The sequence below is a fragment of the Engraulis encrasicolus genome, chromosome 3, assembly GCF_034702125.1.
Source record: "Engraulis encrasicolus isolate BLACKSEA-1 chromosome 3, IST_EnEncr_1.0, whole genome shotgun sequence".
NCBI classification, from domain to species: Eukaryota; Metazoa; Chordata; class Actinopteri; order Clupeiformes; family Engraulidae; genus Engraulis; species Engraulis encrasicolus.
Window position 1 is genome coordinate 7658974 of NC_085859.1, and position 20794 is coordinate 7679767.

The 20794-nt window shown below is 43.5% G+C and overlaps 2 protein-coding genes across 2 annotated transcripts; both read left to right on the plus strand.

The window, feature by feature from the left end:
* Window positions 1–841: 841 nt before the first annotated feature.
* On the plus strand, window positions 842–7849 carry LOC134445634 (tripartite motif-containing protein 16-like). The gene is made up of 6 exons (XM_063194687.1): window positions 842–1446; window positions 3366–3440; window positions 3816–4049; window positions 4574–4745; window positions 5443–5499; window positions 7279–7849. The coding sequence occupies exons 1-6, from the start codon at window positions 847–849 to the stop codon at window positions 7770–7772; spliced, it is 1632 nt and encodes a 543-aa protein (XP_063050757.1). The 5' UTR covers window positions 842–846; the 3' UTR covers window positions 7773–7849.
* Window positions 7850–10041: 2192 nt separating this feature from the next.
* Window positions 10042–20315, plus strand: LOC134446496 (E3 ubiquitin/ISG15 ligase TRIM25-like). The gene is made up of 6 exons (XM_063195863.1): window positions 10042–10653; window positions 11411–11506; window positions 12138–12371; window positions 12862–12915; window positions 19478–19559; window positions 19798–20315. Exons 1-6 carry the CDS (start codon window positions 10042–10044, stop codon window positions 20313–20315), a joined length of 1596 nt encoding a protein of 531 aa, XP_063051933.1.
* The last annotated feature ends 479 nt before the right edge of the window (window positions 20316–20794 follow it).

Genomic DNA, 20794 nt, shown 5'->3' on the forward strand with positions numbered 1-20794 from the left:
AGGCCTACTTGTACTTGAGTAGTGAGTAGGCTACAATATTTTAGTACTCTTTCCACCTCTGACACACACACACACACAGACACACACAGACACACACAGACACAGACACACACACACACACACACACACACACACACACACACACACACACACACACACACACACACACACACACACACGCTACTGCTCACTGCTGGGGCCTATACTACAAAGCTGGTTCAGGATAAGTTAAGGTTAAGTTAAGGGGTAAATCATCTAATAAAATAGCTTTTCTTAGGAAAATAAGGACTCCAGGCTCTTCTATTATGTGATTTACCTCTTAACTTAACCTAACCTTAACTCATCCTGAACCAGCTTTGTAGTGTTAGTCCCCTGAACCTGAGGATGTGCCGCGTGAGCTGAGAATTATAAGGTTCTATCTCCATTTTTGGTAAAATTTAGTTTTTTACATAATCTGACCCATTACATGCTTATTAATGCCTGTGTGGTGTTATTTTTGTGAAAAAAGTATTATTTTACATTGTTATTAATAAAATAAAAGCGTTCTCTCACAAAACAGCTGGGATGTAAAAACTTTGATGCTCAATATCTCAGAACTACCCTAAACGGAGATAGAACCTTATAATTCTAAGATCACACGTTTGCACTGGGACATTACTAAACCTGACCAGTAGGGGGCAGCAGTACTCCATGAATATCAGAGCCATAATTCCCTGATGAACACTCCACCCCGTCCAGGAAGTAATGAGCACCAGTGAAAACGAACCTAAAAAGTGAAGTGTTGTCTGACTGCCTTGCCGAACATTTGTTGGAACCCAGCTATCGTCGACTAGGCTACTTTAGAAAATGGCTGAAGCGATGCCAGGTAACAAGGACATATTTGACTGTCCTATTTGCTTGGATCTTCTGAAGGAGCCAGTAACTCTTACCTGTGGACACAGTTACTGTTTGCGTTGTATTGAAGAGTGCTGGAATGAGGAAGATGTGAAGGGCGTTTACAGCTGCCCCAAATGCAGACATGCTTTCACTCAAAGACCCGATTTAAAAAAGAATATTATTATTTCTGAACTTGTGGATCAACTGAAGAAGAGCAGAGTTCAAACTGCAGCTCCTGTTGAATGTGCTGCTGGACCTGGAGATGTGGCCTGTGACGTCTGCACCGGGAGAAAATTCAAAGCTGTCAAGTCATGTCAAGAATGCCTGATGTCGTACTGTGACACTCACCTAAAAGCCCACAATGAGCTTATAGGTAGAAATCACACCATAATTGATGCCACAGGCCAGCTACAGGAGAGGATCTGCCCCCGTCATAAGAAGGTTTTTGAGATATTCTGTCGCACCGACCAGAGTTGCATCTGCTCTCTGTGTACTACGGACGGTCATAAAGGCCACGACACAATCACAGCTATGGCAGAGTGGAGCCAGAAAAAGGCAGAGGTGGAAGAAGTACTGAAGTTGTGTACTTAAGTAAAAGTAGAAGTACCCTGCGAAAAAATTACTCAAGTGAAAGTAAAAGTTGCTTCCCAAAAACGTACTTAAGTAAAAGTCCTAAGTACTAACTTTTAAATGTACTTTTCAGTACAAAAGTACAAGTAGGCCTACTCACGCAATGGCTGTCTTTCTCCATGTCTACCTACTTGATCCAATAGGAAAAAGTGTCTGCAACGGTTTTCGGTTCTATTTGAACATGACTATGGAGTCCTGTTAATGTTTTTAAAAGTATATTTTCTGTCTGGGTGTCAATTTGGAAGAGGGGCTTGGTCCCGCCTCCCTGCCCGCAGCTGAGGCTACTGAAATATCCACGAAACACAACAGGAAAACCTAGGATAAATGTAACTAGTAACAAAGTCTTCTCCTAGAAATGTAAGGAGTAGAAAGTACAAGTAATTGTCAAAAAATGTAATTGAGTAAAAGTAAAAGTCTGCATTTTTATTTTTACTCAAGTAAGTACAAATTCCAGAAAAAACTACTTAAGTACAGTAACGAAGTAAAAATACTTAGTTACGTTCCACCTCTGGAAAAAGGTAAGTTGTGGCCGCATAGCATATATTTTATAATTTAGGGACAGAATTACCTTTTCTATGCTCAACTTTACTAAATGTAATAATGTACCATGTTGTATATGGAGGGACTTTTCCTTATTGAGGTAGACTTCTTAAATAAAAGATCCAATATCATTCTATAAACCATTTACAGGCCAACTCCAGTGTAGCCTCTGACCTGCCATACAGTAGCCTATACCGTGTCATGTACACGTTCAGAGCCAGCTTGGCTCATGTTTATTGTGTATTAGAAATAGGGCTGGGCAATATGACGATATATATCGTTATCGTGATATAAAAGTGTAGTGACCTATATCGTTTATATCGTGATAGTAATTTTATCAATTTTATACAATTGAATATCATTTAACTACATTTCATTCACAATACACACTACAAGTTAATGTAACTGTAAAAATAAGAATAAAAAGATCCATTTTAAAGAAAGGTTGTTTTGCAACATGACAAAATAAAGAGCAAATAAAGAGAATAACTGAAAACGTATGTAATTGTGCTATATCGTGATATATATCGTTATCGTGATATAAAGTAATCCATATCGTGATAATGTTTTTTTTTCCATATCGGCCTGCCCTTATTAGAAAAACATAAAAAGTAATTTAAAATGTTCCAAAATAATGCCCTTCTGAATGCACTTTGGCACCTTCCATTCCAAAGCAACAGCAGGAGCTTTGGGTGAAGAATCAATTTAGTTTCTTTTTTAAACATTCTTTGGGTCTTTTTGACTTTATTTACGATAGAACAGTGAAGGAGTGACAGAATCAAACCCGGGTCGCCAGCGTAATAGCCCTGTGCCCTACAAAGAGCCACGGCGGGGCCAAATTTCTTTTGTTTCATTATCTCAGTCACATCATCAGAACATCTAAATACTGTATATAGCACTTAGATTGCAAAGAAGACGCACAGTACAATTATGTTCAAAACGATAGCTATTGGTAGATCACTACACTTTCATGTACAGATGCACCGGATCCAAGATCCGATTCCGGATCCGGCAGGATAATAGGGTTTTTCACAGGATCCGGATCCGGTTCCAGGATCCAGGATCCGGTAGCCGAGGCTTTTCAGTAAGAATAGTTTGAGCCAACGTGATAAAAAGGGCCCACGTGTGTGAGTAGGCTATGTGTTTAATCCCTTTCGTAGGATCCGGTATCCGGTATCCGGTTCCGGATCCGGCAGGATCTTAAGCAGTGGATCCGGTATCCGGCAGGATCCTAAAAATCAGGATCCGGTGCATCTCTACTTTCATGTACAGTTGGATGTTTCGAGTGTTTCCCAATGTTTGATTCCTGATGTTGCCAGAGGAGATGCCAGCAGATAATCCAGTTGAAGGAGAAGGAGCTGCAGGAGCTGAGGAAGGCTGTGGAGACTCTCAAGGTGAGAACTGACCAGAGGAGAAGACAATTGGCAGCAGGTTTTTGGTCATGCAGTGAGATTGTAGCTGTGATGAGCTGAGACACAAGCAGGGCTCAAATGCTGTTTGCCAGAGGAACTCTGCTTCACAGCCATACACAGACATTGTTCAACAAGATTTAGTTTCATTTTAAAACACCATTGTCGTTGTGACCATTACTCCGTATGTGTGTGTGTGTGTGTGTGTGTGTGCGTGCATGCCTGTGTGTGTGTGTGTGTGTGTGTGTGTGTGTGTGTGTGTGTGTGTGTGTGTGTGTGTGCGTGTGTGTGTGCGCGTGTGTGTGTGTGTGCGTGTGTGTGTGCGTGCATGCCTGTGTGTGTGTGTGTGTGTCCTATCAGTCTGGTGCACAGACAGCAGTGGAGGAGAGTGAGAGGATGTTTACTGAGCTGATCCGCTCCATTAAGAGAAGGCGCTCTGAGGTGACAGAGCTGATCAGAACTCAGGAGAAGGCCAAGGTGAGTCGAGCTGAAGGACTCCTGAAGCGACTGGAGCAGGAGATTGCTGAGCTGAAGAGGACAGATGCTGAGATGAAGCAGCTTTCACAGACACAGGATTCCATCCACTTCCTCAAGGTGGGCAACATTTTTAGACTAAAGATTAGAGTTTTCAAAACATGACCACAGTGCTGATACAGTCCTGTCTATGTTAGGGCCAAAACATACCAAGGCAGAACGGAACGGTACCGGGACGAACGCAGTCTTTCTGCCAGTTTTGCCCGGCGTGTTTTTCTCTGTCTTTCACACTGACAGCGTCGGCGTGCGCGGCCAGTCCTATTCAAAACCCTCCCCACAGCCAAAGCTAGCATGCTACTTTGCCATTCATTTGAATGAGACACCGCCGGTCGCCGGCGTGAAAAATACGCTCGAGTTCTATTTTCCAAATGCAGCGCGGCGCGGAGCCGGCTCCCGCGCCGCTGACGCTCGACTACCGCTGGTGTGTAAGGACAGATAGGTTTCAATGTATTTTCACCGACGCCGGTAAAAAACGCTGCCGTTCCGCGACGCTTTACCGCCTTGGTGTGTAAGACCCCTAATGCTGACCAAGGGCGCGTGTCAGTAGGTCTACCTCACCCTAGTGTGTGTGTTTCTCTGTGCAGAACTTTGTGTCCATCACTGAGAGGCCTTACAGCACAGTTTCAACCAGCGTGACCTTCAGCCAAAACTTCTCTTTGGACCCCCTGAAGAAATCTGTGTCTGCAATGAAGATGCAGCTGGAGGAAAAATTGGATTCAGTCATCAAGCAGGAAAAAGCCAAGATATCTGCAGCAGGTTTGGCTAACAGAATATCATCGACAGACATATTCAACAAACATCTTCAATAAGCTTTTCAAAGTCACAATTATCTAAAGACTAATCTAACGTTTTATTCTTTTTTATTATGAAGCCATCACACATGTCCCGATCATCCAGAGCATACAGTGTGAATATTCAACACACACACACACACACACACACACACACACACACACACACACACACACACACACGCCATTTTTTAATATTTGTATTTGTCATCAGAAGGACAGCATTACCTATCCAAATAGTCCTGGGGGGGGGTCTCATTACATTGTATGTGTTTGGGTAAGGGTCCTGGGCCCAGCAGAAGCTGTCAGTGGCCCTGGCAGTAATCAATCCACACTACAGAGTGCACCCCCATCTTTACCTGTCTGCTTCACAGGAGATGCTGCCCTAACGATGGAGATGGGGATGGAGATGGAGTGTGTGTGTGTGTTTGTGCGTGTGTGTGTGTGTGTGTGTGTGTGTGTGTGTGTGTGTCCCTTCCTCCTACCCCCCCCCCCCCAAAAAAAAATAAAAACAGCAACAAAAAACAAACCAAACCACCAGATTTTTTTCAAGAGAGACCAGGTGGCCAGACTACACTTTCAGCCTGAAAGTGCACTCACCGCCAGGTCTGCGCGTGCATATTGTGTTCATGTTTAGGCGAATGTGACGTTTTCTGTTTCAGTGTCTGATGGCCAGGCTCTTACTGCTGAACCAGTTACCAGAGAGGACTTCTTAAAGTGTGAGTTGGACACACACACACACACACACACACACACACACACACACACACACACACACACACACACACACACACACACACACACACACACACACACACACACACACACACACACAGACACAGACACACAGACACACACACTCAGTCCTGGGGCCTCATTTATCATCAGTTCGTAGGATGCCTTCTAAATTATGTCCTACGAGTGAAATATAGAATGGTTGCAAGTACCAAAAACCCCCCGGGATTTATCAAATGCGCATTGGCTGCTCCTCTGCACACCTCTGCATGATAAATCCCACACCTTCCAAATCACTGTGCACACGCGCATGTGGGGTAATTTGCATCCCGAAACGCCTCCAAGTAACCATATATGGTATTAAAATTAGGTCTGGGACTTGATTGAAAATTTTAATCGAATTAATCTTTAGGCTTTGAAATTAATGAATCAAATGAATTTTCACATTTAAGTATCTGACTTGACAACAGTGATTTTTTTTCACATGGATTTTGAATATTTTATTCATTTTTAAAAAGAAGAGAGAACTCTTATCAATTTCAGCAGGCTGGTCACCATCAGGCGTAATACTGCCCTCCACTGGTCTAATCCAGAACTATGTAGCTACATTATAGGCTACTGCGGTTAATTTTTTAATCACGTTAATTAATTAATCGGATCGCGTGATTAATTAATCGAAATTCACACGTTAATGTCCCAGCCCTAATAAAAATACATTCAGATGTTAATTCGAAGGCGCCACCCTGTTTGGACACACATGAACACACACGGACACACGCGTCACACGAAGCGCTGGCGGGAAGTGCGGAGATAGAAACATTTCCGCGGCAGAAGTTGGGGTGTTTTTTGACAGGAGAAGGACAGTGTTTCAAAATAAATAAAAGAAGGAGACACATGGACGAAACACTGTCAAATAGCACACTGTCATACTTCATTCAAAGCAAACTATACCTTCATGCGTCTTCCACTCGCACGCATGGTCTGAGGTGTGCATAGATTTAAGCACATTTCTACGCTCAAGCACATGTTCATAAAGCCCACACTTTGCTCAGGAATGATCGCACGCATGCTTTACGCACAGATCTGTGCCTAAGAGCGCTTGATAAATGAGGGCCCTGGACTCTGCGCCTCTGCAGCTCCTCTTCCCATCACAATAATAAAGAGACTAAACTCCCTCTAGTGGCAGAACTGTTCTGTAGTCAAGTCAAGTCAAGTCAAGTCAGCTTTTATTGTCACTTTCTTCATATGCACAAGTCATACAAGGGAAATGAAATTACGATTTCTCTCTATGCCATGCCAGGACAAGACATATACAAGACTGACATTTTACAGACTTAAATAAAGTCCAAGGCAGGACAGGTTTAGTGATGGACTGGTAACAATAAGTGGTCAAAAATAAATACAGTACAAATGAACATTTAATATTTAACATTCAACATTCAACATTTAACATTGAACTTGTAAACAGAAGATAAGATAAATAGGCCTATAGAATGTAGACATTCCAATAATAACAGTGAGAGTAGCAATAATATCAGTATAATAACAATAGTTATATTCTGTACACACTCATACTGTAGTTGTCACTCTACTTCCCTGACACACACACACACACACACACACACACACACACACACACACACACACACACACACACACACACACACACACACACACACACACACACACACACACACACACACACACACACACACACACAAACAAATAAAACCTTGTTTGTACCCTGTTTTCTACTCCTCCAGATTCCTGTAACTTGACTCTGGATCCAAACACAGTACACAGCAACCTCCATCTGTCTCAGGGGAACAGGAGGGTGTACAGATCTGGGGCCCCTCAGTCACATCCTGATCATCCAGACAGATTTAAGAATACTTATCAGGTGCTGTGTAGAGAGGGTGTGTCTGCACGCTGCTACTGGGAGGTTGAGAGGAGTGGAGAGGTTGGTATAGCAGTGTCCTATAAAAGCATCCAAGGAGGATTTGGAAATAATGATCAGTCATGGAGTCTGTACCTCCGCAGCTCCAACTCCTCTTTCAGACACAATAAGAAAGAGACTGACCTCCCTCTAGTGGCCAGCCCCAGAATAGGAGTGTATGTGGATCACAAGGCAGGAACTCTGGCCTTCTTCAGCATCAGGGGAGACACAATGACCCTCCTGCACAGAGTCCACACCACATTCACACACACACTCTACCCTGGGTTTTGGGTAGGTGGTGGATCAGTGAAGCTGTTGTGAAGCCCCTAGAGATACTACTTCTGTGGGTCATTCAACACACACACAGGCACGCACCCACGCACGTATGCATGCACGCCCACACGCACGTATGCACGCACGCCCACACGCACGCGCACGCGCACGCACACACACACACGCACACACACACACACACACACACACACACACACACACACACACACACACACACACACACACACACACACACACACACACACACACACACACACACACACACACACACACACTGTCATGGACAGTTTAATTGCATGCTGGGAGATAGCTGCAATTCTTTCTCATCTCTTTGGAAGTTCTATCTGTTCCTATTCATGAAAACTGTGTTTATCCCTAATTCAAGTTCAGTTGATTTACACACCAATGATGACATCACAGTTATTGTCCTTCTACATTTATGCCAATTTTACCTTATTTCTGGTTTGGTTTGGTACGGTGGTGCTGCTGTTTCACATTTGTAATTGGTAGCGTGCATTAATGAAGATAAGATTAGCAGTGTAATTTAGCTTCTAATTTCCTGTAGTCCCCCTTTAAGTGTGAAGAGTGACTTTAAAGGATGGGGATGGTGGGGTGCCATTTTGCTTTTGTAACTGGTAGTCTACCTCAGTGTTTCCCAACCAGGGGTACGTGTACCACTAGGGGTACGCGAGCACACCTTAGGGGGTACGTGGAAAAATGTAATAATGACAATTGAATGGGGGAAAGACATAGATAGCATTGGTTAGGGGGTACTCATGGTACAACAAAATGGCTTAGGGGGTACGTGAGACAAAAAAGGTTGGGAAACACTGGTCTACCTGTACTAATGTAGCCTACATAATGAAATTATTACTTCTAATTTGCTGTAGTCTCCCTTTAACTGTGAAGAGTGACTTTAAAGGATGGGGATGGTGGGGTGCCATTTTGCTTTTGTAACTGGTAGTCTACCTGTACTAATGTAGCCTACATAATGAAATTATTACTCCATAAATGTACCTCTTGTGAAGAGTGAATTTGAAGCTGCAGAGACGTTTTAATTGTGAATTTAAGAGTGAATGTAAAGTCAGTCTGTTCGTCATCGTGATCACAGTACACAGTGCTTCACAACACACATAATTAACATGTTCATGTATTGGATTGAACATTTATGCCACATAAATATCAGAAAGAATATTTATGTATCAATAGTGCCCTTTTGATTTTTTGTTTGGTGTAGGGGTCTTGGGGTGTTGGTTTACTCAATGTGCATCAATGATTAATGTACATGTGCATAATAAAGTAACTTCTGCATAAATGTTCCACTTGTGAGGAGATTCTTTGCTTGCCCCTGCAGGAGAAGGACCCGAACCTGCAACCCTGTAACCTAAACTAAGCTCTCACCATGAATGTGTATTTCGTGGTTTTAACTAAAATACTTGCATGTGATTGGAGAGAGTCAAAGCATTGTAGACATCATGACTGGAGAATGGATAACAAGAACCAGAGAAAAGATCTTATCCTCTCCAACGCACGCACACACACACAAACACGCACACACACATGTGCATCAATGTGTTTTTCAGGTGCCTGTTGTTGCATTGCCTATCCACTAGAGGTCCTCACTGAGTTATGGGGACTCGTCATCATACCAGTAAGGTACTGGCCATAGGACACATTCACGATAAACATGTGAGGATCGCAGGCTGGGCTACCTGGTGACAACAGAATATCATACAAATTAGATTATAACCACTCAAATGAGCCTATGGGTTGCCGAGGCGGGATTTAAAAACGTTCTAAGAAATATGGCGGCTGTCCGTGCTGCTTCCAATATCAACGTTTTTGCTTAATTTAAAGAGCTAGGCTGTACTTGCCATTTGACATAATCAGCCACTGCAGTGGCAACTCTAGTCTTTTTTAACCTCTTCATGTACTGTGCAACAATCACAGATGTGTTATCGGTAGAGCACGAGTGTCGCAAGCACAATAAAGTTGTTCCCCTACCTCTCAGAGTACTTTTGTTTCTTTCTACACGTGACTCAATGAACTCGTCCAATAAGTTTTACATGTACTGTGTCATCGTCCTCTTCCAAGCAGGAATAGAAACCTGATTGGCCACACCCACATCCAACCTACCTGCTCCTACCTTTACGCTTCCTGATAACAAAAAATGGTCCTGATTGGCCAATCCCCAACCCCAACCTCCCTGGGCTCCTCCTTAGTGTTCTGAGGAAGTCAGCTGTCACTCTGCTGCTGCTTCTCAGTGTGTGAAGTTGCTGTTTGGAAGATTTACAAAATGGCGTCTCAGGAGGAGGACTCCTTCACTTGTCCAGTCTGCCTGGAGCTGATAAGGGACCCAGTGACAACTGCCTGTGGACATAATTTCTGTATGAAGTGCATTAAGGGCTGCTGGGATCAGGAGGACGGGAAAGGAGAATACAGCTGCCCCCTGTGCAAACACACCTTCGACTCCAGGCCTGTCCTCCATAAAAACCGTCTGATGGCTGAAATGGTGGAGAAGTTCAGGAAGACTAGAATTCAAGCTGCTGCTACTGCTCGCTGTTATGCTGGACCTGGAGATGTGGCCTGCGACGTCTGCACTGGTAGAAAACGCAAAGCTGTCAACGACTGCACCGGTAGAAAACTCAAAGCTGTCAAGTCCTGTCTGGAGTGTTTAGTATCCTACTGTGACACTCACTTGAAAGCTCATAATGAACTTAATCCAGGTAGAAACCACACCATGGTCGATGCCACAGGCCAGCTACAGGAGATGGTCTGTCCCCGTCATAAAAAGGTTTTTGACATATTCTGCCGCACTGACCAGAGTTGCATCTGCTATCTGTGTATGGTGGACGATCATAAAGGCCATGACACGATCACGGCTACGGCAGAGTGGAGTCATAAAAAGGCAAGTTGTGGCCTCACAGTAATTTTTATAATTTATGGACAGATTTACATTTTCTATGCTCAGCTTTACTAAATGTAATGTACCATATATAATACGGAGGCACTTTTTCCTCATTCAGGTAGACAGTGTTTCTTAGATAAAAGGTCCAATGTCTCATTCTGTAAAACATTTACAGGCCAACTTCAGTGTAGCCTCTGACCTGCCATACAGTATACCGTGTCATTTACAGGTTCAGAGGCAGCTTGGGTCATGTTTAATATGTATTAGAAAAACACAAAAAGGTTGTTTTCTTTTACATTTAAAATATTCCTCAAATAATGTAAGGGTGAAATGCCCGTCAGAATGCAGAGCAGGAGCTTTGGGTGAAGAAATAATTTAGTTTCTTTTTTTTAAAGGATTTTTTGTGGTCTTTTTGACTTTATTTATGATAGAACAGTGAAGGAGTGACAGGAAACAAATGAGGAGAGAGATGTGGAAGGATTGACTTGGGACCTGGGCTGGAATGGAACCCGGGTCGCCAGTGTAGCAGCCCAGTGCCCTACCATTACAGCCATGGCAGGACCAAATTAATCTAGTTTCATCATCTCAGCCACACTATCTGGCCCTGTAGAACACCTCAATATACAGGACTTAGATTACAAAGAAGACGTATGTTTAAAAATATGGATATTAGCAGATTACTACACTTTAACGCACTGCTGGATATTGCAAGTGTTTCTCATTGTGCATGTTGTTTCCTTGATTTCTGATGGTCCAGGAGGGGTTGGGGCAGAGCCAGAGGAGATGCCAGCAGATAATCCAGTTGAAGGAGAAGGAGCTGCAGGAGCTGAGGAAGGCTGTGGAGACTCTCAAGGTGAGAACTGACCAGAGGAGAAGACAATCTGCATCAGATTTCTGTCTGTGCAGTGAAATAGTAGTTGTGATGAGCTGTGACATAATGACTAATGCTTTTTGCCAAAATCTCTAAGGCTACAATGTCCTCCCTCACAACCATAGGCGTGCACAGATAGGGACGAGGTGGTGCTAAATCATTCCTGTGCACACTACACACCACTGCTCACAACATGGACATTGCTTGCTAGGATTAAGATCCAGTATTTGCTTGCTATGTGACTTAAATTACACACACAACTGCACATACTGTAGAAACCGCAGAATGCACTGGGCTGCGAATCTCAAAAACTCTCAAGTAGTACCTAAGCCTAAGTAGTACTATACATACAAGGTGCGTCTCCTGTTGCAGGGCTGTGTGCATGTGTGCACTGACTAAACATTTCCAGAAGTATGGCGGTATGGCAAACAGGTGTGTGTGTGTGTGTGTGTGTGTGTGTGTGTGTGTGTGTGTGTGTGTGTGTGTGTGTGTGTGTGTGTGTGTGTGTGTGTGTGTGTGTGTGTGTGTGTGTGTGTGTGCACTGACTAAAAATGTGTGTGTGCGTGTGTGTGTGTGCACGCTTGTGTTTGTGCGTGTGCGTGTATTCTATCAGTCTGATGCACAGACAGCAGTGGAGGAGAGTGAGAGGATGTTTACTGAGCTGATCCGCTCCATTGAGAGAAGGCGCTCTGAGGTGACAAAGCTGATCAGAGCTCAGGAGAAGGCTGAGGTGAGTCGAGCTGAAGGACTCCTGAAGCGACTGGAGCAGGAGATTGCTGAGCTGAAGAGGACCGATGCTGAGATGAAGCAGCTTTCACTGACACAGGATTCCATTCATTTCCTCAAGGTGGGCAACATTATGTAAAGCAAGAAAACGCTTAACATGAAAAATAAGACATTTTACCACCATTATAAACCCCAGCCAACGATTTTAACTGTACTAAGCCCCAAAATAGCATACCCATTTAAACTCATGTTCCAAAACATGACTAAACACAGGGCCAATACAACGCTGTCTATGTAATGCTGATCAAGGCTCATGTCAGTTGGTGTAAGTACCCACCCTTAGGGCCTCCACACACTGGCTCCGACAAAGTGCAGAGCACTGCTCCGCAAAAGTTTGATTCCATTGTTTTCAATAGAACCCCGCACACTGGCGCCGATGTCCGTGGACATTCGCTAGCGATTAGAGACGAGTTCTATTTTGTCGGAGCCGCCCATTGACTATCCATTCTCTACTATGGTGAAATTGAGTGCGGAGGTCGGAATTGTGTCAGAAGAGAAAGTGCTCCGCAGTGCAATATGCGGAGGCCCTGAGTGTGTGTTTCTCTGTGCAGAACGTTGTGTCCATCACTGGGAGGCCTTACAGCACAATCTCAACCAGCGTGACTGTCAGCCAAAGCTTTTCCTTGGAGCCCCTGAAGGAATCTGTGTCTGCACTGAAGAGGCAGCTGGATGAGAAATTAATTATATTCAATCTTCAAGCAGGAAATGGTCAATATATCTGGAGCAGGTTTGGCTAACAGAAATCTAGACATCTTCAACACACATCTTGAATAAGGTTTTCAAAATGACATGTGTCTAACTTTGCATATATCTAACTTTTTATTATTTTTATCTTGAAGCGATCACGCATGTCCAGATCATCCAGAGCATACAGTGTGAGTATTCAACGCACACACACACACACACACACACACACACACACACACACACACACACACACACACACACACACACACACACACACACACACACACACACAGACACACACACACACACACACACACACACACACACACACACACATGCACACACACAGCTTGGACAGGATCATTGGACAACTGTGTGCGTGCTTGCGGCGTGCATGAGTGTTTGTGTGTACATGCATGTGAAAGTGTGTGTGTTTGTTTGTGTACAATGACCGTATGTCTCAGATCTCAAAAGTGTTTGGATGTGAGATGCATAGAGTACAGTAGAGAGTAGAATAGAGTGTTTTCATTGTCACTATGTAAATACAGTGAGATTCTGTTCGGAAGCAACCCACAAATGCCCACAAAATACAAGATATATTAACAGTATAATAAATAATAAAAGTCCATATGCTATCACAGTATAGAGAGTCCTGAAGTATTGAGGGGGGGCAGGTGACGTATTGAGTTCAAAAGTCTAATGGCAGTAGGATAGAAACTGTCCTTCATTCTTCTAGTGCGGGCACGCAGAGTCCTAAAGCGCCTGCCTGATGGTAGCATGGTGAAGAGCCTGTGACCAGGGTTTGTGTGATCTTTAAGGATGTTCAATGCCCTGTTTGTGCAGCGTGTATGGTGGATCTCCTCAAGTGTGGGTAGTTGTCAACCAATGATTGTCTCTGCTGCTTTAATAATGCGCTGTAACATCTTCTTGTGGTCGTGTGTGCAGCTGGTGTACCAAGATATAATGCTGTATGCAATTACTGATTCAATCGTACACCTGTAGAAATTAGTGAGCAGATCTCGTGGTAGCTGGGCCTTTTTTAGAGTCGGCAGGAAATATAGACTTTGGGATCCCTTTTTAGCTATTGCACAGGTGTTGGCGCTCTATGACAAGTCCTGGCTGATGTGCACACCCAGGAATCTGAAGCTCTGTACTACCTCTACTGGCTCACCTCCGATGTTGATGGGTTGGTCCAAGATCACCTCCTTCGTTTTCTTGGAGTTCAGGGCCAGGTTGTTGTCTTGGCTCCAGTGTGCCAGCTGCTCCACCTCCTCTCTGTAGGCCGTCTTGTTGTTGTCAGACATCAGGCCAATCACAGTTGTGTCGTCAGCAAATTTAATGATGGTGTTTGTGCTGTGCTTAAGATCACAGTCATGAGTGAAGAGAGAGTACAAAAAAGGGCTCAACACACATCCTTGCGGCGCGCCTGTATTTAGGGTGAGGGGTCTTGAAAGATGTTATCCCATGCGTACAGCCTGAGGTCTGTTCTGCATCTGCAGACATGGGGACTCAAGCCGAGGTTGTACAGTTTAGTGGCCAGCTTGATAGGGGGAATGGTTTTAAAAGCGGAGCTGTAGTCGATCAACAGCATCCGCACATAGCTGTTTGGTTTCTCCAGGTGTGAGAGGGCAGTGTGAATGGCCAATGTAATGCCATCCTCTGTAGATCTATTCACCGTGTAGGCAAATTGATGTGGGTCGAAGGATGGTGGGGTGATGAACTTGAGGCGTGCTAGTACCAGTCTTTCAAAGCATTTCATCCCAATAGGTGTGAGCACCAGGGGCGGAGTGGGAAGACTTTTCCCACCGGGAGAATTCTCCCCTTAGCGGCCCTTTTTACCCCCCGAACCACCACCACCAAAAAAAAAAAAAAACTACGCGAACAACATGGTTCCCTAACCAAAAAGACAAAAAACACGAAATCTGCAGTCGTAGGCCTACTACATGTGGACATTAGTGTTGTCAAAATATCAACCTGAAGTGGAGAATTGTAGCCTACACTTGATGAAATACACAGCCATCATCACAGTCCACATTCACCATAGAACATTGCAGGTTAGGCTACATCACGCTACTGTTCCATGAAAATGTGCACTCCACTGTCATTTTGACAGTTTGTAGGCCTATTGAAATATCGTTTAAGGAAGACAGGATGAGCACGGGCACAAAGTTTTGAGTGTGGGGATTTTTAGAAGAGTAGGCTATAGCTTACAAAAAGTCTGTCTACATTGTGCAATAAACCCACCATGCAGCAACTAAGCCAAACCTAGGCTACTTCAAAGCACAACCATAAGTCAACAAAATTAATAACCAAACGGTGTAGGCCTACCTTAAAATGCTGTCTTCGTCGCAGCAAATGTCTTGTTTCTTGCAATTACATTTTAATCCACAGTTTAGGCTACACACACCCAGCACTGCTCACTTCAGAATCTTGTGTGGTAGGCTAATTATTTTGTTCCATTTCTTCAGACATTACATAGGCTACATCCTAAATGTGCCACATGTAAATATATGTATGATAATAACATTATTTCGACTGTAAGGAGATATACCGCTAGTTCTAACAAACCAATGCCATCAAAACATGTACAACGTGTTTTCCTGCTTAACTGCAGTTCACTTCCTTACCACTTGGTGGAGTGTAAACTGTAACAGTCATGTGGAAATCGGAAAATAAATCACAATATTTCCATCCCTTGGTAACCAATCTAAATATCACAGGTTCTTGAAATACTGAAAACGAAACTATGTTACTAAGATCTAGTAAACTTCCGCGATCTACGGTGTATGAACATTATCAGTAGAGAAGGGGTGTGGCCAATTTACTGTTTGACACCGTCACTGAGGTATTGCGGTCGGGTAGACGGTATATATACTGGTGAGTCAATTTCACAAATAAGAAGTGAAATGAAGTTACTTAGCCATTGTTATGGCACATGCAAATTGGCTAGTGGGCTTTGACCTGGTGATGAGAGATTTGTACGCAGGGGTCAAAAACAGAGGGGTGTGGTCGCAGCTACCGAGGTGGGGGGGAGAGGGATGCTTTATATGCACTGGCTATGTTGCAATAAACAACGTCTAATGTGTTCTTTCCTCTGGTTGGAAAATCTACAAACTGATGAGATGCATGTGGATGAATGTGTGTCTCTGTGTTGGTCTGCAGATACTGATCCTGAACTCCCAGTCAGAAGAATAAACAGTAAGAAACGCCTGCCACCAGACAGTAAGTCATTACTGAGGACCTCTAACTACCTCCACTCAAACATTTGGCAAATACACAGTATGCAGAATTGTTAGGCAAACAAGTTTTTTTTTTTTTTACCATAATTCACCTTTCGCAAAAGCCACGCCCCCTAGTTATTGTTGCTACGTCCGTCAAAAACTTAGAACCAGGCACACGTTTTGGCTGCGTTTCATAGGAAATGTGTGTAGCCTACACTTCTTGTATCCTACACACGCTGATTACTAGAAGCCATATTCAACTGTGAAATACAACAACTTGATGATGGCGATGTGATGTCTGTAACCAGGACATTTGATAGTGCTTGGTGTAAACTGGGACATTGCAGCCGTCCGCCAAGACCTTTGACGGGCTTTGGGCAAACTGCGCAGCTCTTGGGCAGTCACACTGGGCGTTTCTCTTCTGTTCACTTTAATGGTTTTAGTTGACAGTTAATATCTTCATAACAAGGTTGGAACGAGCGCAGCCCCATTTCAGTGTTACCTTTTTTGCTGTCACACTCGATGCATATACACAGACACAAACTGGGAAGGAGAGAGGGTGGGGGCTGCTCCGTGGGCTGTGCATTTGGCGCATATTAAACGCAACTAGTAGTTTCCCAATAAAATTTGAATCATAATGCCGTGAATCCAATACTATAATATCATATAATATTGTCCTTAAGTCTGAGCGATGCATTGATTATTTGTTTAGGGTACGTTTTCTGCCAGCTAAATGCAAGGGGGAAGGGGGCTATATTAGCAAACAAGACGATTGCACAGTTAGCCTGCTAATTTTAAATATGATCACCTGGAGCTAATAGCCTCCACATGGCTTAATCCATCCCTGTTATCAGTCCGCTTGAGGTTTTTTCAAATTTGCTTCGGGAAAGTGAAAAAATGAGGTCCTAATTAATCTTCAGATGGTGTCGGACCCTGACGGTGCCATAGGCACACGTTGTATGTCTCCCTGAAATCGTAGGTTTTTGACGGACCTCGACAAGTTCTACACTCCTTAGTTACCGTTGCTGAGCTCGGATTGGTTGGCGGCCGTTTGTGGGAGGGGTTTTGCAAAAGGCTAATTGTCCTGCTAATGCCTATTTCCCAACACCAACCTGTATAAACATGGAAACCTAAGCATTCTACTTAGTGCACATTTGTATAAAAAGAGAGGGTGTGATGTAAAGAGATTTACTTTGTGGCCCTTTTTTGTTTTCCCTGAGGACAAGTAAGTTGCCAAATAACTATGCACACCTGATATTAGGTGCTGGACTCCTCTTTATCATACTCGCTCTTATTTTACTAATAATGGAATGCTTAAATTCAGTAGATTTTCATGTTCATACAGGTTGGTGATGGAAATTATACATAGAATGGACGATATGGTCAGAAAACTTGTTTGCTTAATAATTCTGCACACCCTGTACTGGAGATGCTCCGATCTACATTTTTATTTTGTCCGATCACTCATTACTGATGACCAAAATTACAATCTTTCTTAGTTTTTTTTCAGTTAATATATGTATATATGCGTTCTTCTTGTTTTCGAAAAGGAAAAAAAACCGAATTCATTATTATCAGCAAATAATGCCTATATGTCATTATGTAGTGTCTGCTGTTGACTGGCGTCCTAATCATGTAATAATTCCTTATCACTAGGTGGCAGCAGGTAGCGAATTGCATTGTAGTAGGCCTAGCTGTCAAAAGAAGGCAAATGCCGTGAGCTCGAGTCAATACAAAGAGAGTTATTTCATTTGGATTTAGGACTACCGGTACTTGTACGTGGGATGCAACGGCACCGATTCCATTGTGCTTGGTATGTAAACGAAACACCCTTCACAAAACAAGAGTGCAGACTATTTTGTTGGCCTGCGTAAGCAAACAGAGAACCAAGCTACATTTATGAGGGGGGAAAAGGTAAACGAGAGAGCCGTAGCTAAACCAGAAGTCACATAGTGGCAGAGACGCTAATATTACCTGCCTGCAAAGCCATTGTAAATGAGATGCTTGGACCTGAAGCGGTTAAATAAATAGCCAAAGTCCCTCTCTCAAATAACACAATTTCCAGACATTGATGACATGTCTGCTGTTATCGAAAGTGTGGTTTTGGAAAAGATCCGTATCCGTGAGAAATTTGCGTTGCAACTTGACGAGGCTGACATGCGCAACTCCTGGCCAATGTGCGTTTTGTGGATGGAGACGCAATCAGAGAAAACGTTCTATTTTGCAAGGCATTGAACAGAGATTGATATTAAACATGCATATTCATATTGTAACAGTGAAATCTTTCCTAAATATCATTGCTACTGTCAGAATAAGCATTATTTTCTGTATTCCTGCAAATAGAATGCTTTTGGACAGAATAACAATTTGTATATAGGCCTAGGCCTACTTTGAAGTTTATAGCTTCCTTAAGAAGTGGGCATGTTAAGTGAACTTTTTATTTGTAAGAGAAAAAAACATTTTTTGTGTTTATTTGATTGCTATTCAAGAGACTTTTATAAGAATGACTATGTTAGGCGGCTACTAATTTTTGGTTGGTGGTGTGCCGCGAGATTTTTTGAAAGGAAAAAGTGTGCCCTGGCTCAAAAAAGGTTGGGAAACACTGCTTTAGTTGAATTATGGCAGAGCAAAGGTTCCATAATAATTAGGTGTAATGTCCCATCCCATTGTGGTAATGTAGCTTCAGGAATTGGTAATCTGTAGCAATAATCAGAGTTTTTTTTATCATAAACTCTGAAGCAAACTGGGAGTCTGGGCTAAAACAGAAGTGATGTGATCACACCTCTTTGTCCTGGTAAGATGCCTGGCAGCTGCATTCTGAACAGCTTGAAGACTTCTGGTAGATTTGTGATTGATACCTGTAGCTGTAAAACACCATAGCGGTAATCAGGCCCGCCGACAGGGGGAGGGGACAAACTGATATGTTGTCCTGGGCCCTAGGAGATAGGGGGCCCAGAATTGGGTCCCCATTACATTGTATGTGTTTGGTAGGGATCATTTCATATTACTTTGTTCTGGGCCCAACAAAATCTATCAGCGGCCCTGGCAGTAATCCACACTCCACAAAGGGAAGTACAGAGTCCACCCCCATCTTTACCTGTCTGTTTCATGCTTCCCTACGATGGTAATGGGGATTGTGTGTGTGTGTGTGTGTGTGTGTGTGTGTGTGTGTGTGTGTGTGTGTGTGTGTGTGTGTGTGTGTGTGTGTGTGTGTGTGTGTGTGTGTGTGTTTCTGTGTACATAATGTGTTCATGTTTAGGCCAATGTAAGGTTTTCTGTTTCAGTGTCTGATGGCAGGGCTCTCACTGCTGAACCAGTGACCAGAGAGGACTTCTTACAGTGTGAGTTGGACATGCACATGCACACACACACACACACACACACACACACATACACAAACACACACACACACACACACACACAAACACACACACACACACACACACACACACACACACACACACACACACACACACACACACACACACACACACACACACACACACACACACACACACACACACACACACACACACACACACACATAAAACCCTGTTTGTACCCTATTTACTCCTCCAGATTCCTGTCACTTCACTCTGGATCCAAACACAGTACACAAATACCTCCATCTGTCTGAGGGGAACAGGAGGCTGGAGTGTAGAAGCGAGGCCCAGTCATATCCTGATCATCCAGACAGATTTGATAGGTGTTGGCAGGTGTTGTGTAGAGAGGGTGTGTCTACACGCTGCTACTGGGAGGTTGAGTGGAGTGGACAGAATGTTGATATAGCAGTGTCATATAAAAGCATCAGCAGGAAAGGAGAGGGTGATGTGTGTTGCTTTGGATGTAATGATCAGTCCTGGAGTCTGGCCTTCCGTAGCTCCCGCTCCTCTTTCTGGCACAATAATAAAAGTACTGAACTCCCTCTAGTGGCCAGCTCCAGAATAGGAGTGTATGTGGATCACAGGGCAGGAACTCTGGCCTTCTACAGCATCTCTGACACAATGACCCTCCTGCACAGAGTCCACACCACATTCACACACACTCTCTACCCCGGGTTTTGGGTAGGTGGTGAATCATCAGTGAAGCTGTTGTGAGGACCCTACAGGCAAATGCTGCTCCTGTGGGTCATTCAGTATACAGTGGGGAATGGTGGGGAGTCATAAAGGCATGTCCACAGGTGCAATTTTTGTTGATTTATCTNAAGCCTTTGATCTTGTAAACCACTACATTTTACTGGACAAATTACAGTCGATAGGTCTTTCTAAACAGGCACTTCTATGGTTCAACTCTTACTTACACCTTAGGCAACAGTGTGTGTCTTTCCAGGGAAGTCTTTCTCAATATACTCTCATTGAAAAAGGAGTTCCTCAGGGGTCATCGCTTGGGCCTCTTTTATTTTCAATCTTTATTAATGACCTCCCTGCTGTCTGCCAAGATTGCTCTATACATTTACGTATATGGCGACGATGCAGTCCTTTATAATTCTAATACTAATCTATCTAAGATTCAGTCTGATCTGCAAGTAGACATCCCCAGAATTCAAAAGTGGTTTCAATGCAACGACTTGTTGCTC

What these genes read in the sequence shown, in the direction of transcription:
- LOC134445634 (XM_063194687.1), top strand. Translation starts at nt 847, where the DNA reads ATGGCTGAAGCGATGCCAGGTAACAAGGACATATTTGACTGTCCTATT. An exon ending in AAAAGGCAGAGGTGGAAGAA is followed by an intron (nt 1,447 to 3,365) that starts GTACTGAAGTTG and finishes TGATGTTGCCAG; the next exon opens with AGGAGATGCCAGCAGATAAT. An exon ending in AGGCTGTGGAGACTCTCAAG is followed by an intron (nt 3,441 to 3,815) that starts GTGAGAACTGAC and finishes GTGTCCTATCAG; the next exon opens with TCTGGTGCACAGACAGCAGT.
- LOC134446496 (XM_063195863.1), top strand. Translation starts at nt 10,042, where the DNA reads ATGGCGTCTCAGGAGGAGGACTCCTTCACTTGTCCAGTCTGCCTGGAG. An exon ending in CAGAGTGGAGTCATAAAAAG is followed by an intron (nt 10,654 to 11,410) that starts GCAAGTTGTGGC and finishes CTGATGGTCCAG; the next exon opens with GAGGGGTTGGGGCAGAGCCA. An exon ending in CAATCTCAACCAGCGTGACT is followed by an intron (nt 12,916 to 19,477) that starts GTCAGCCAAAGC and finishes GTTCATGTTTAG; the next exon opens with GCCAATGTAAGGTTTTCTGT.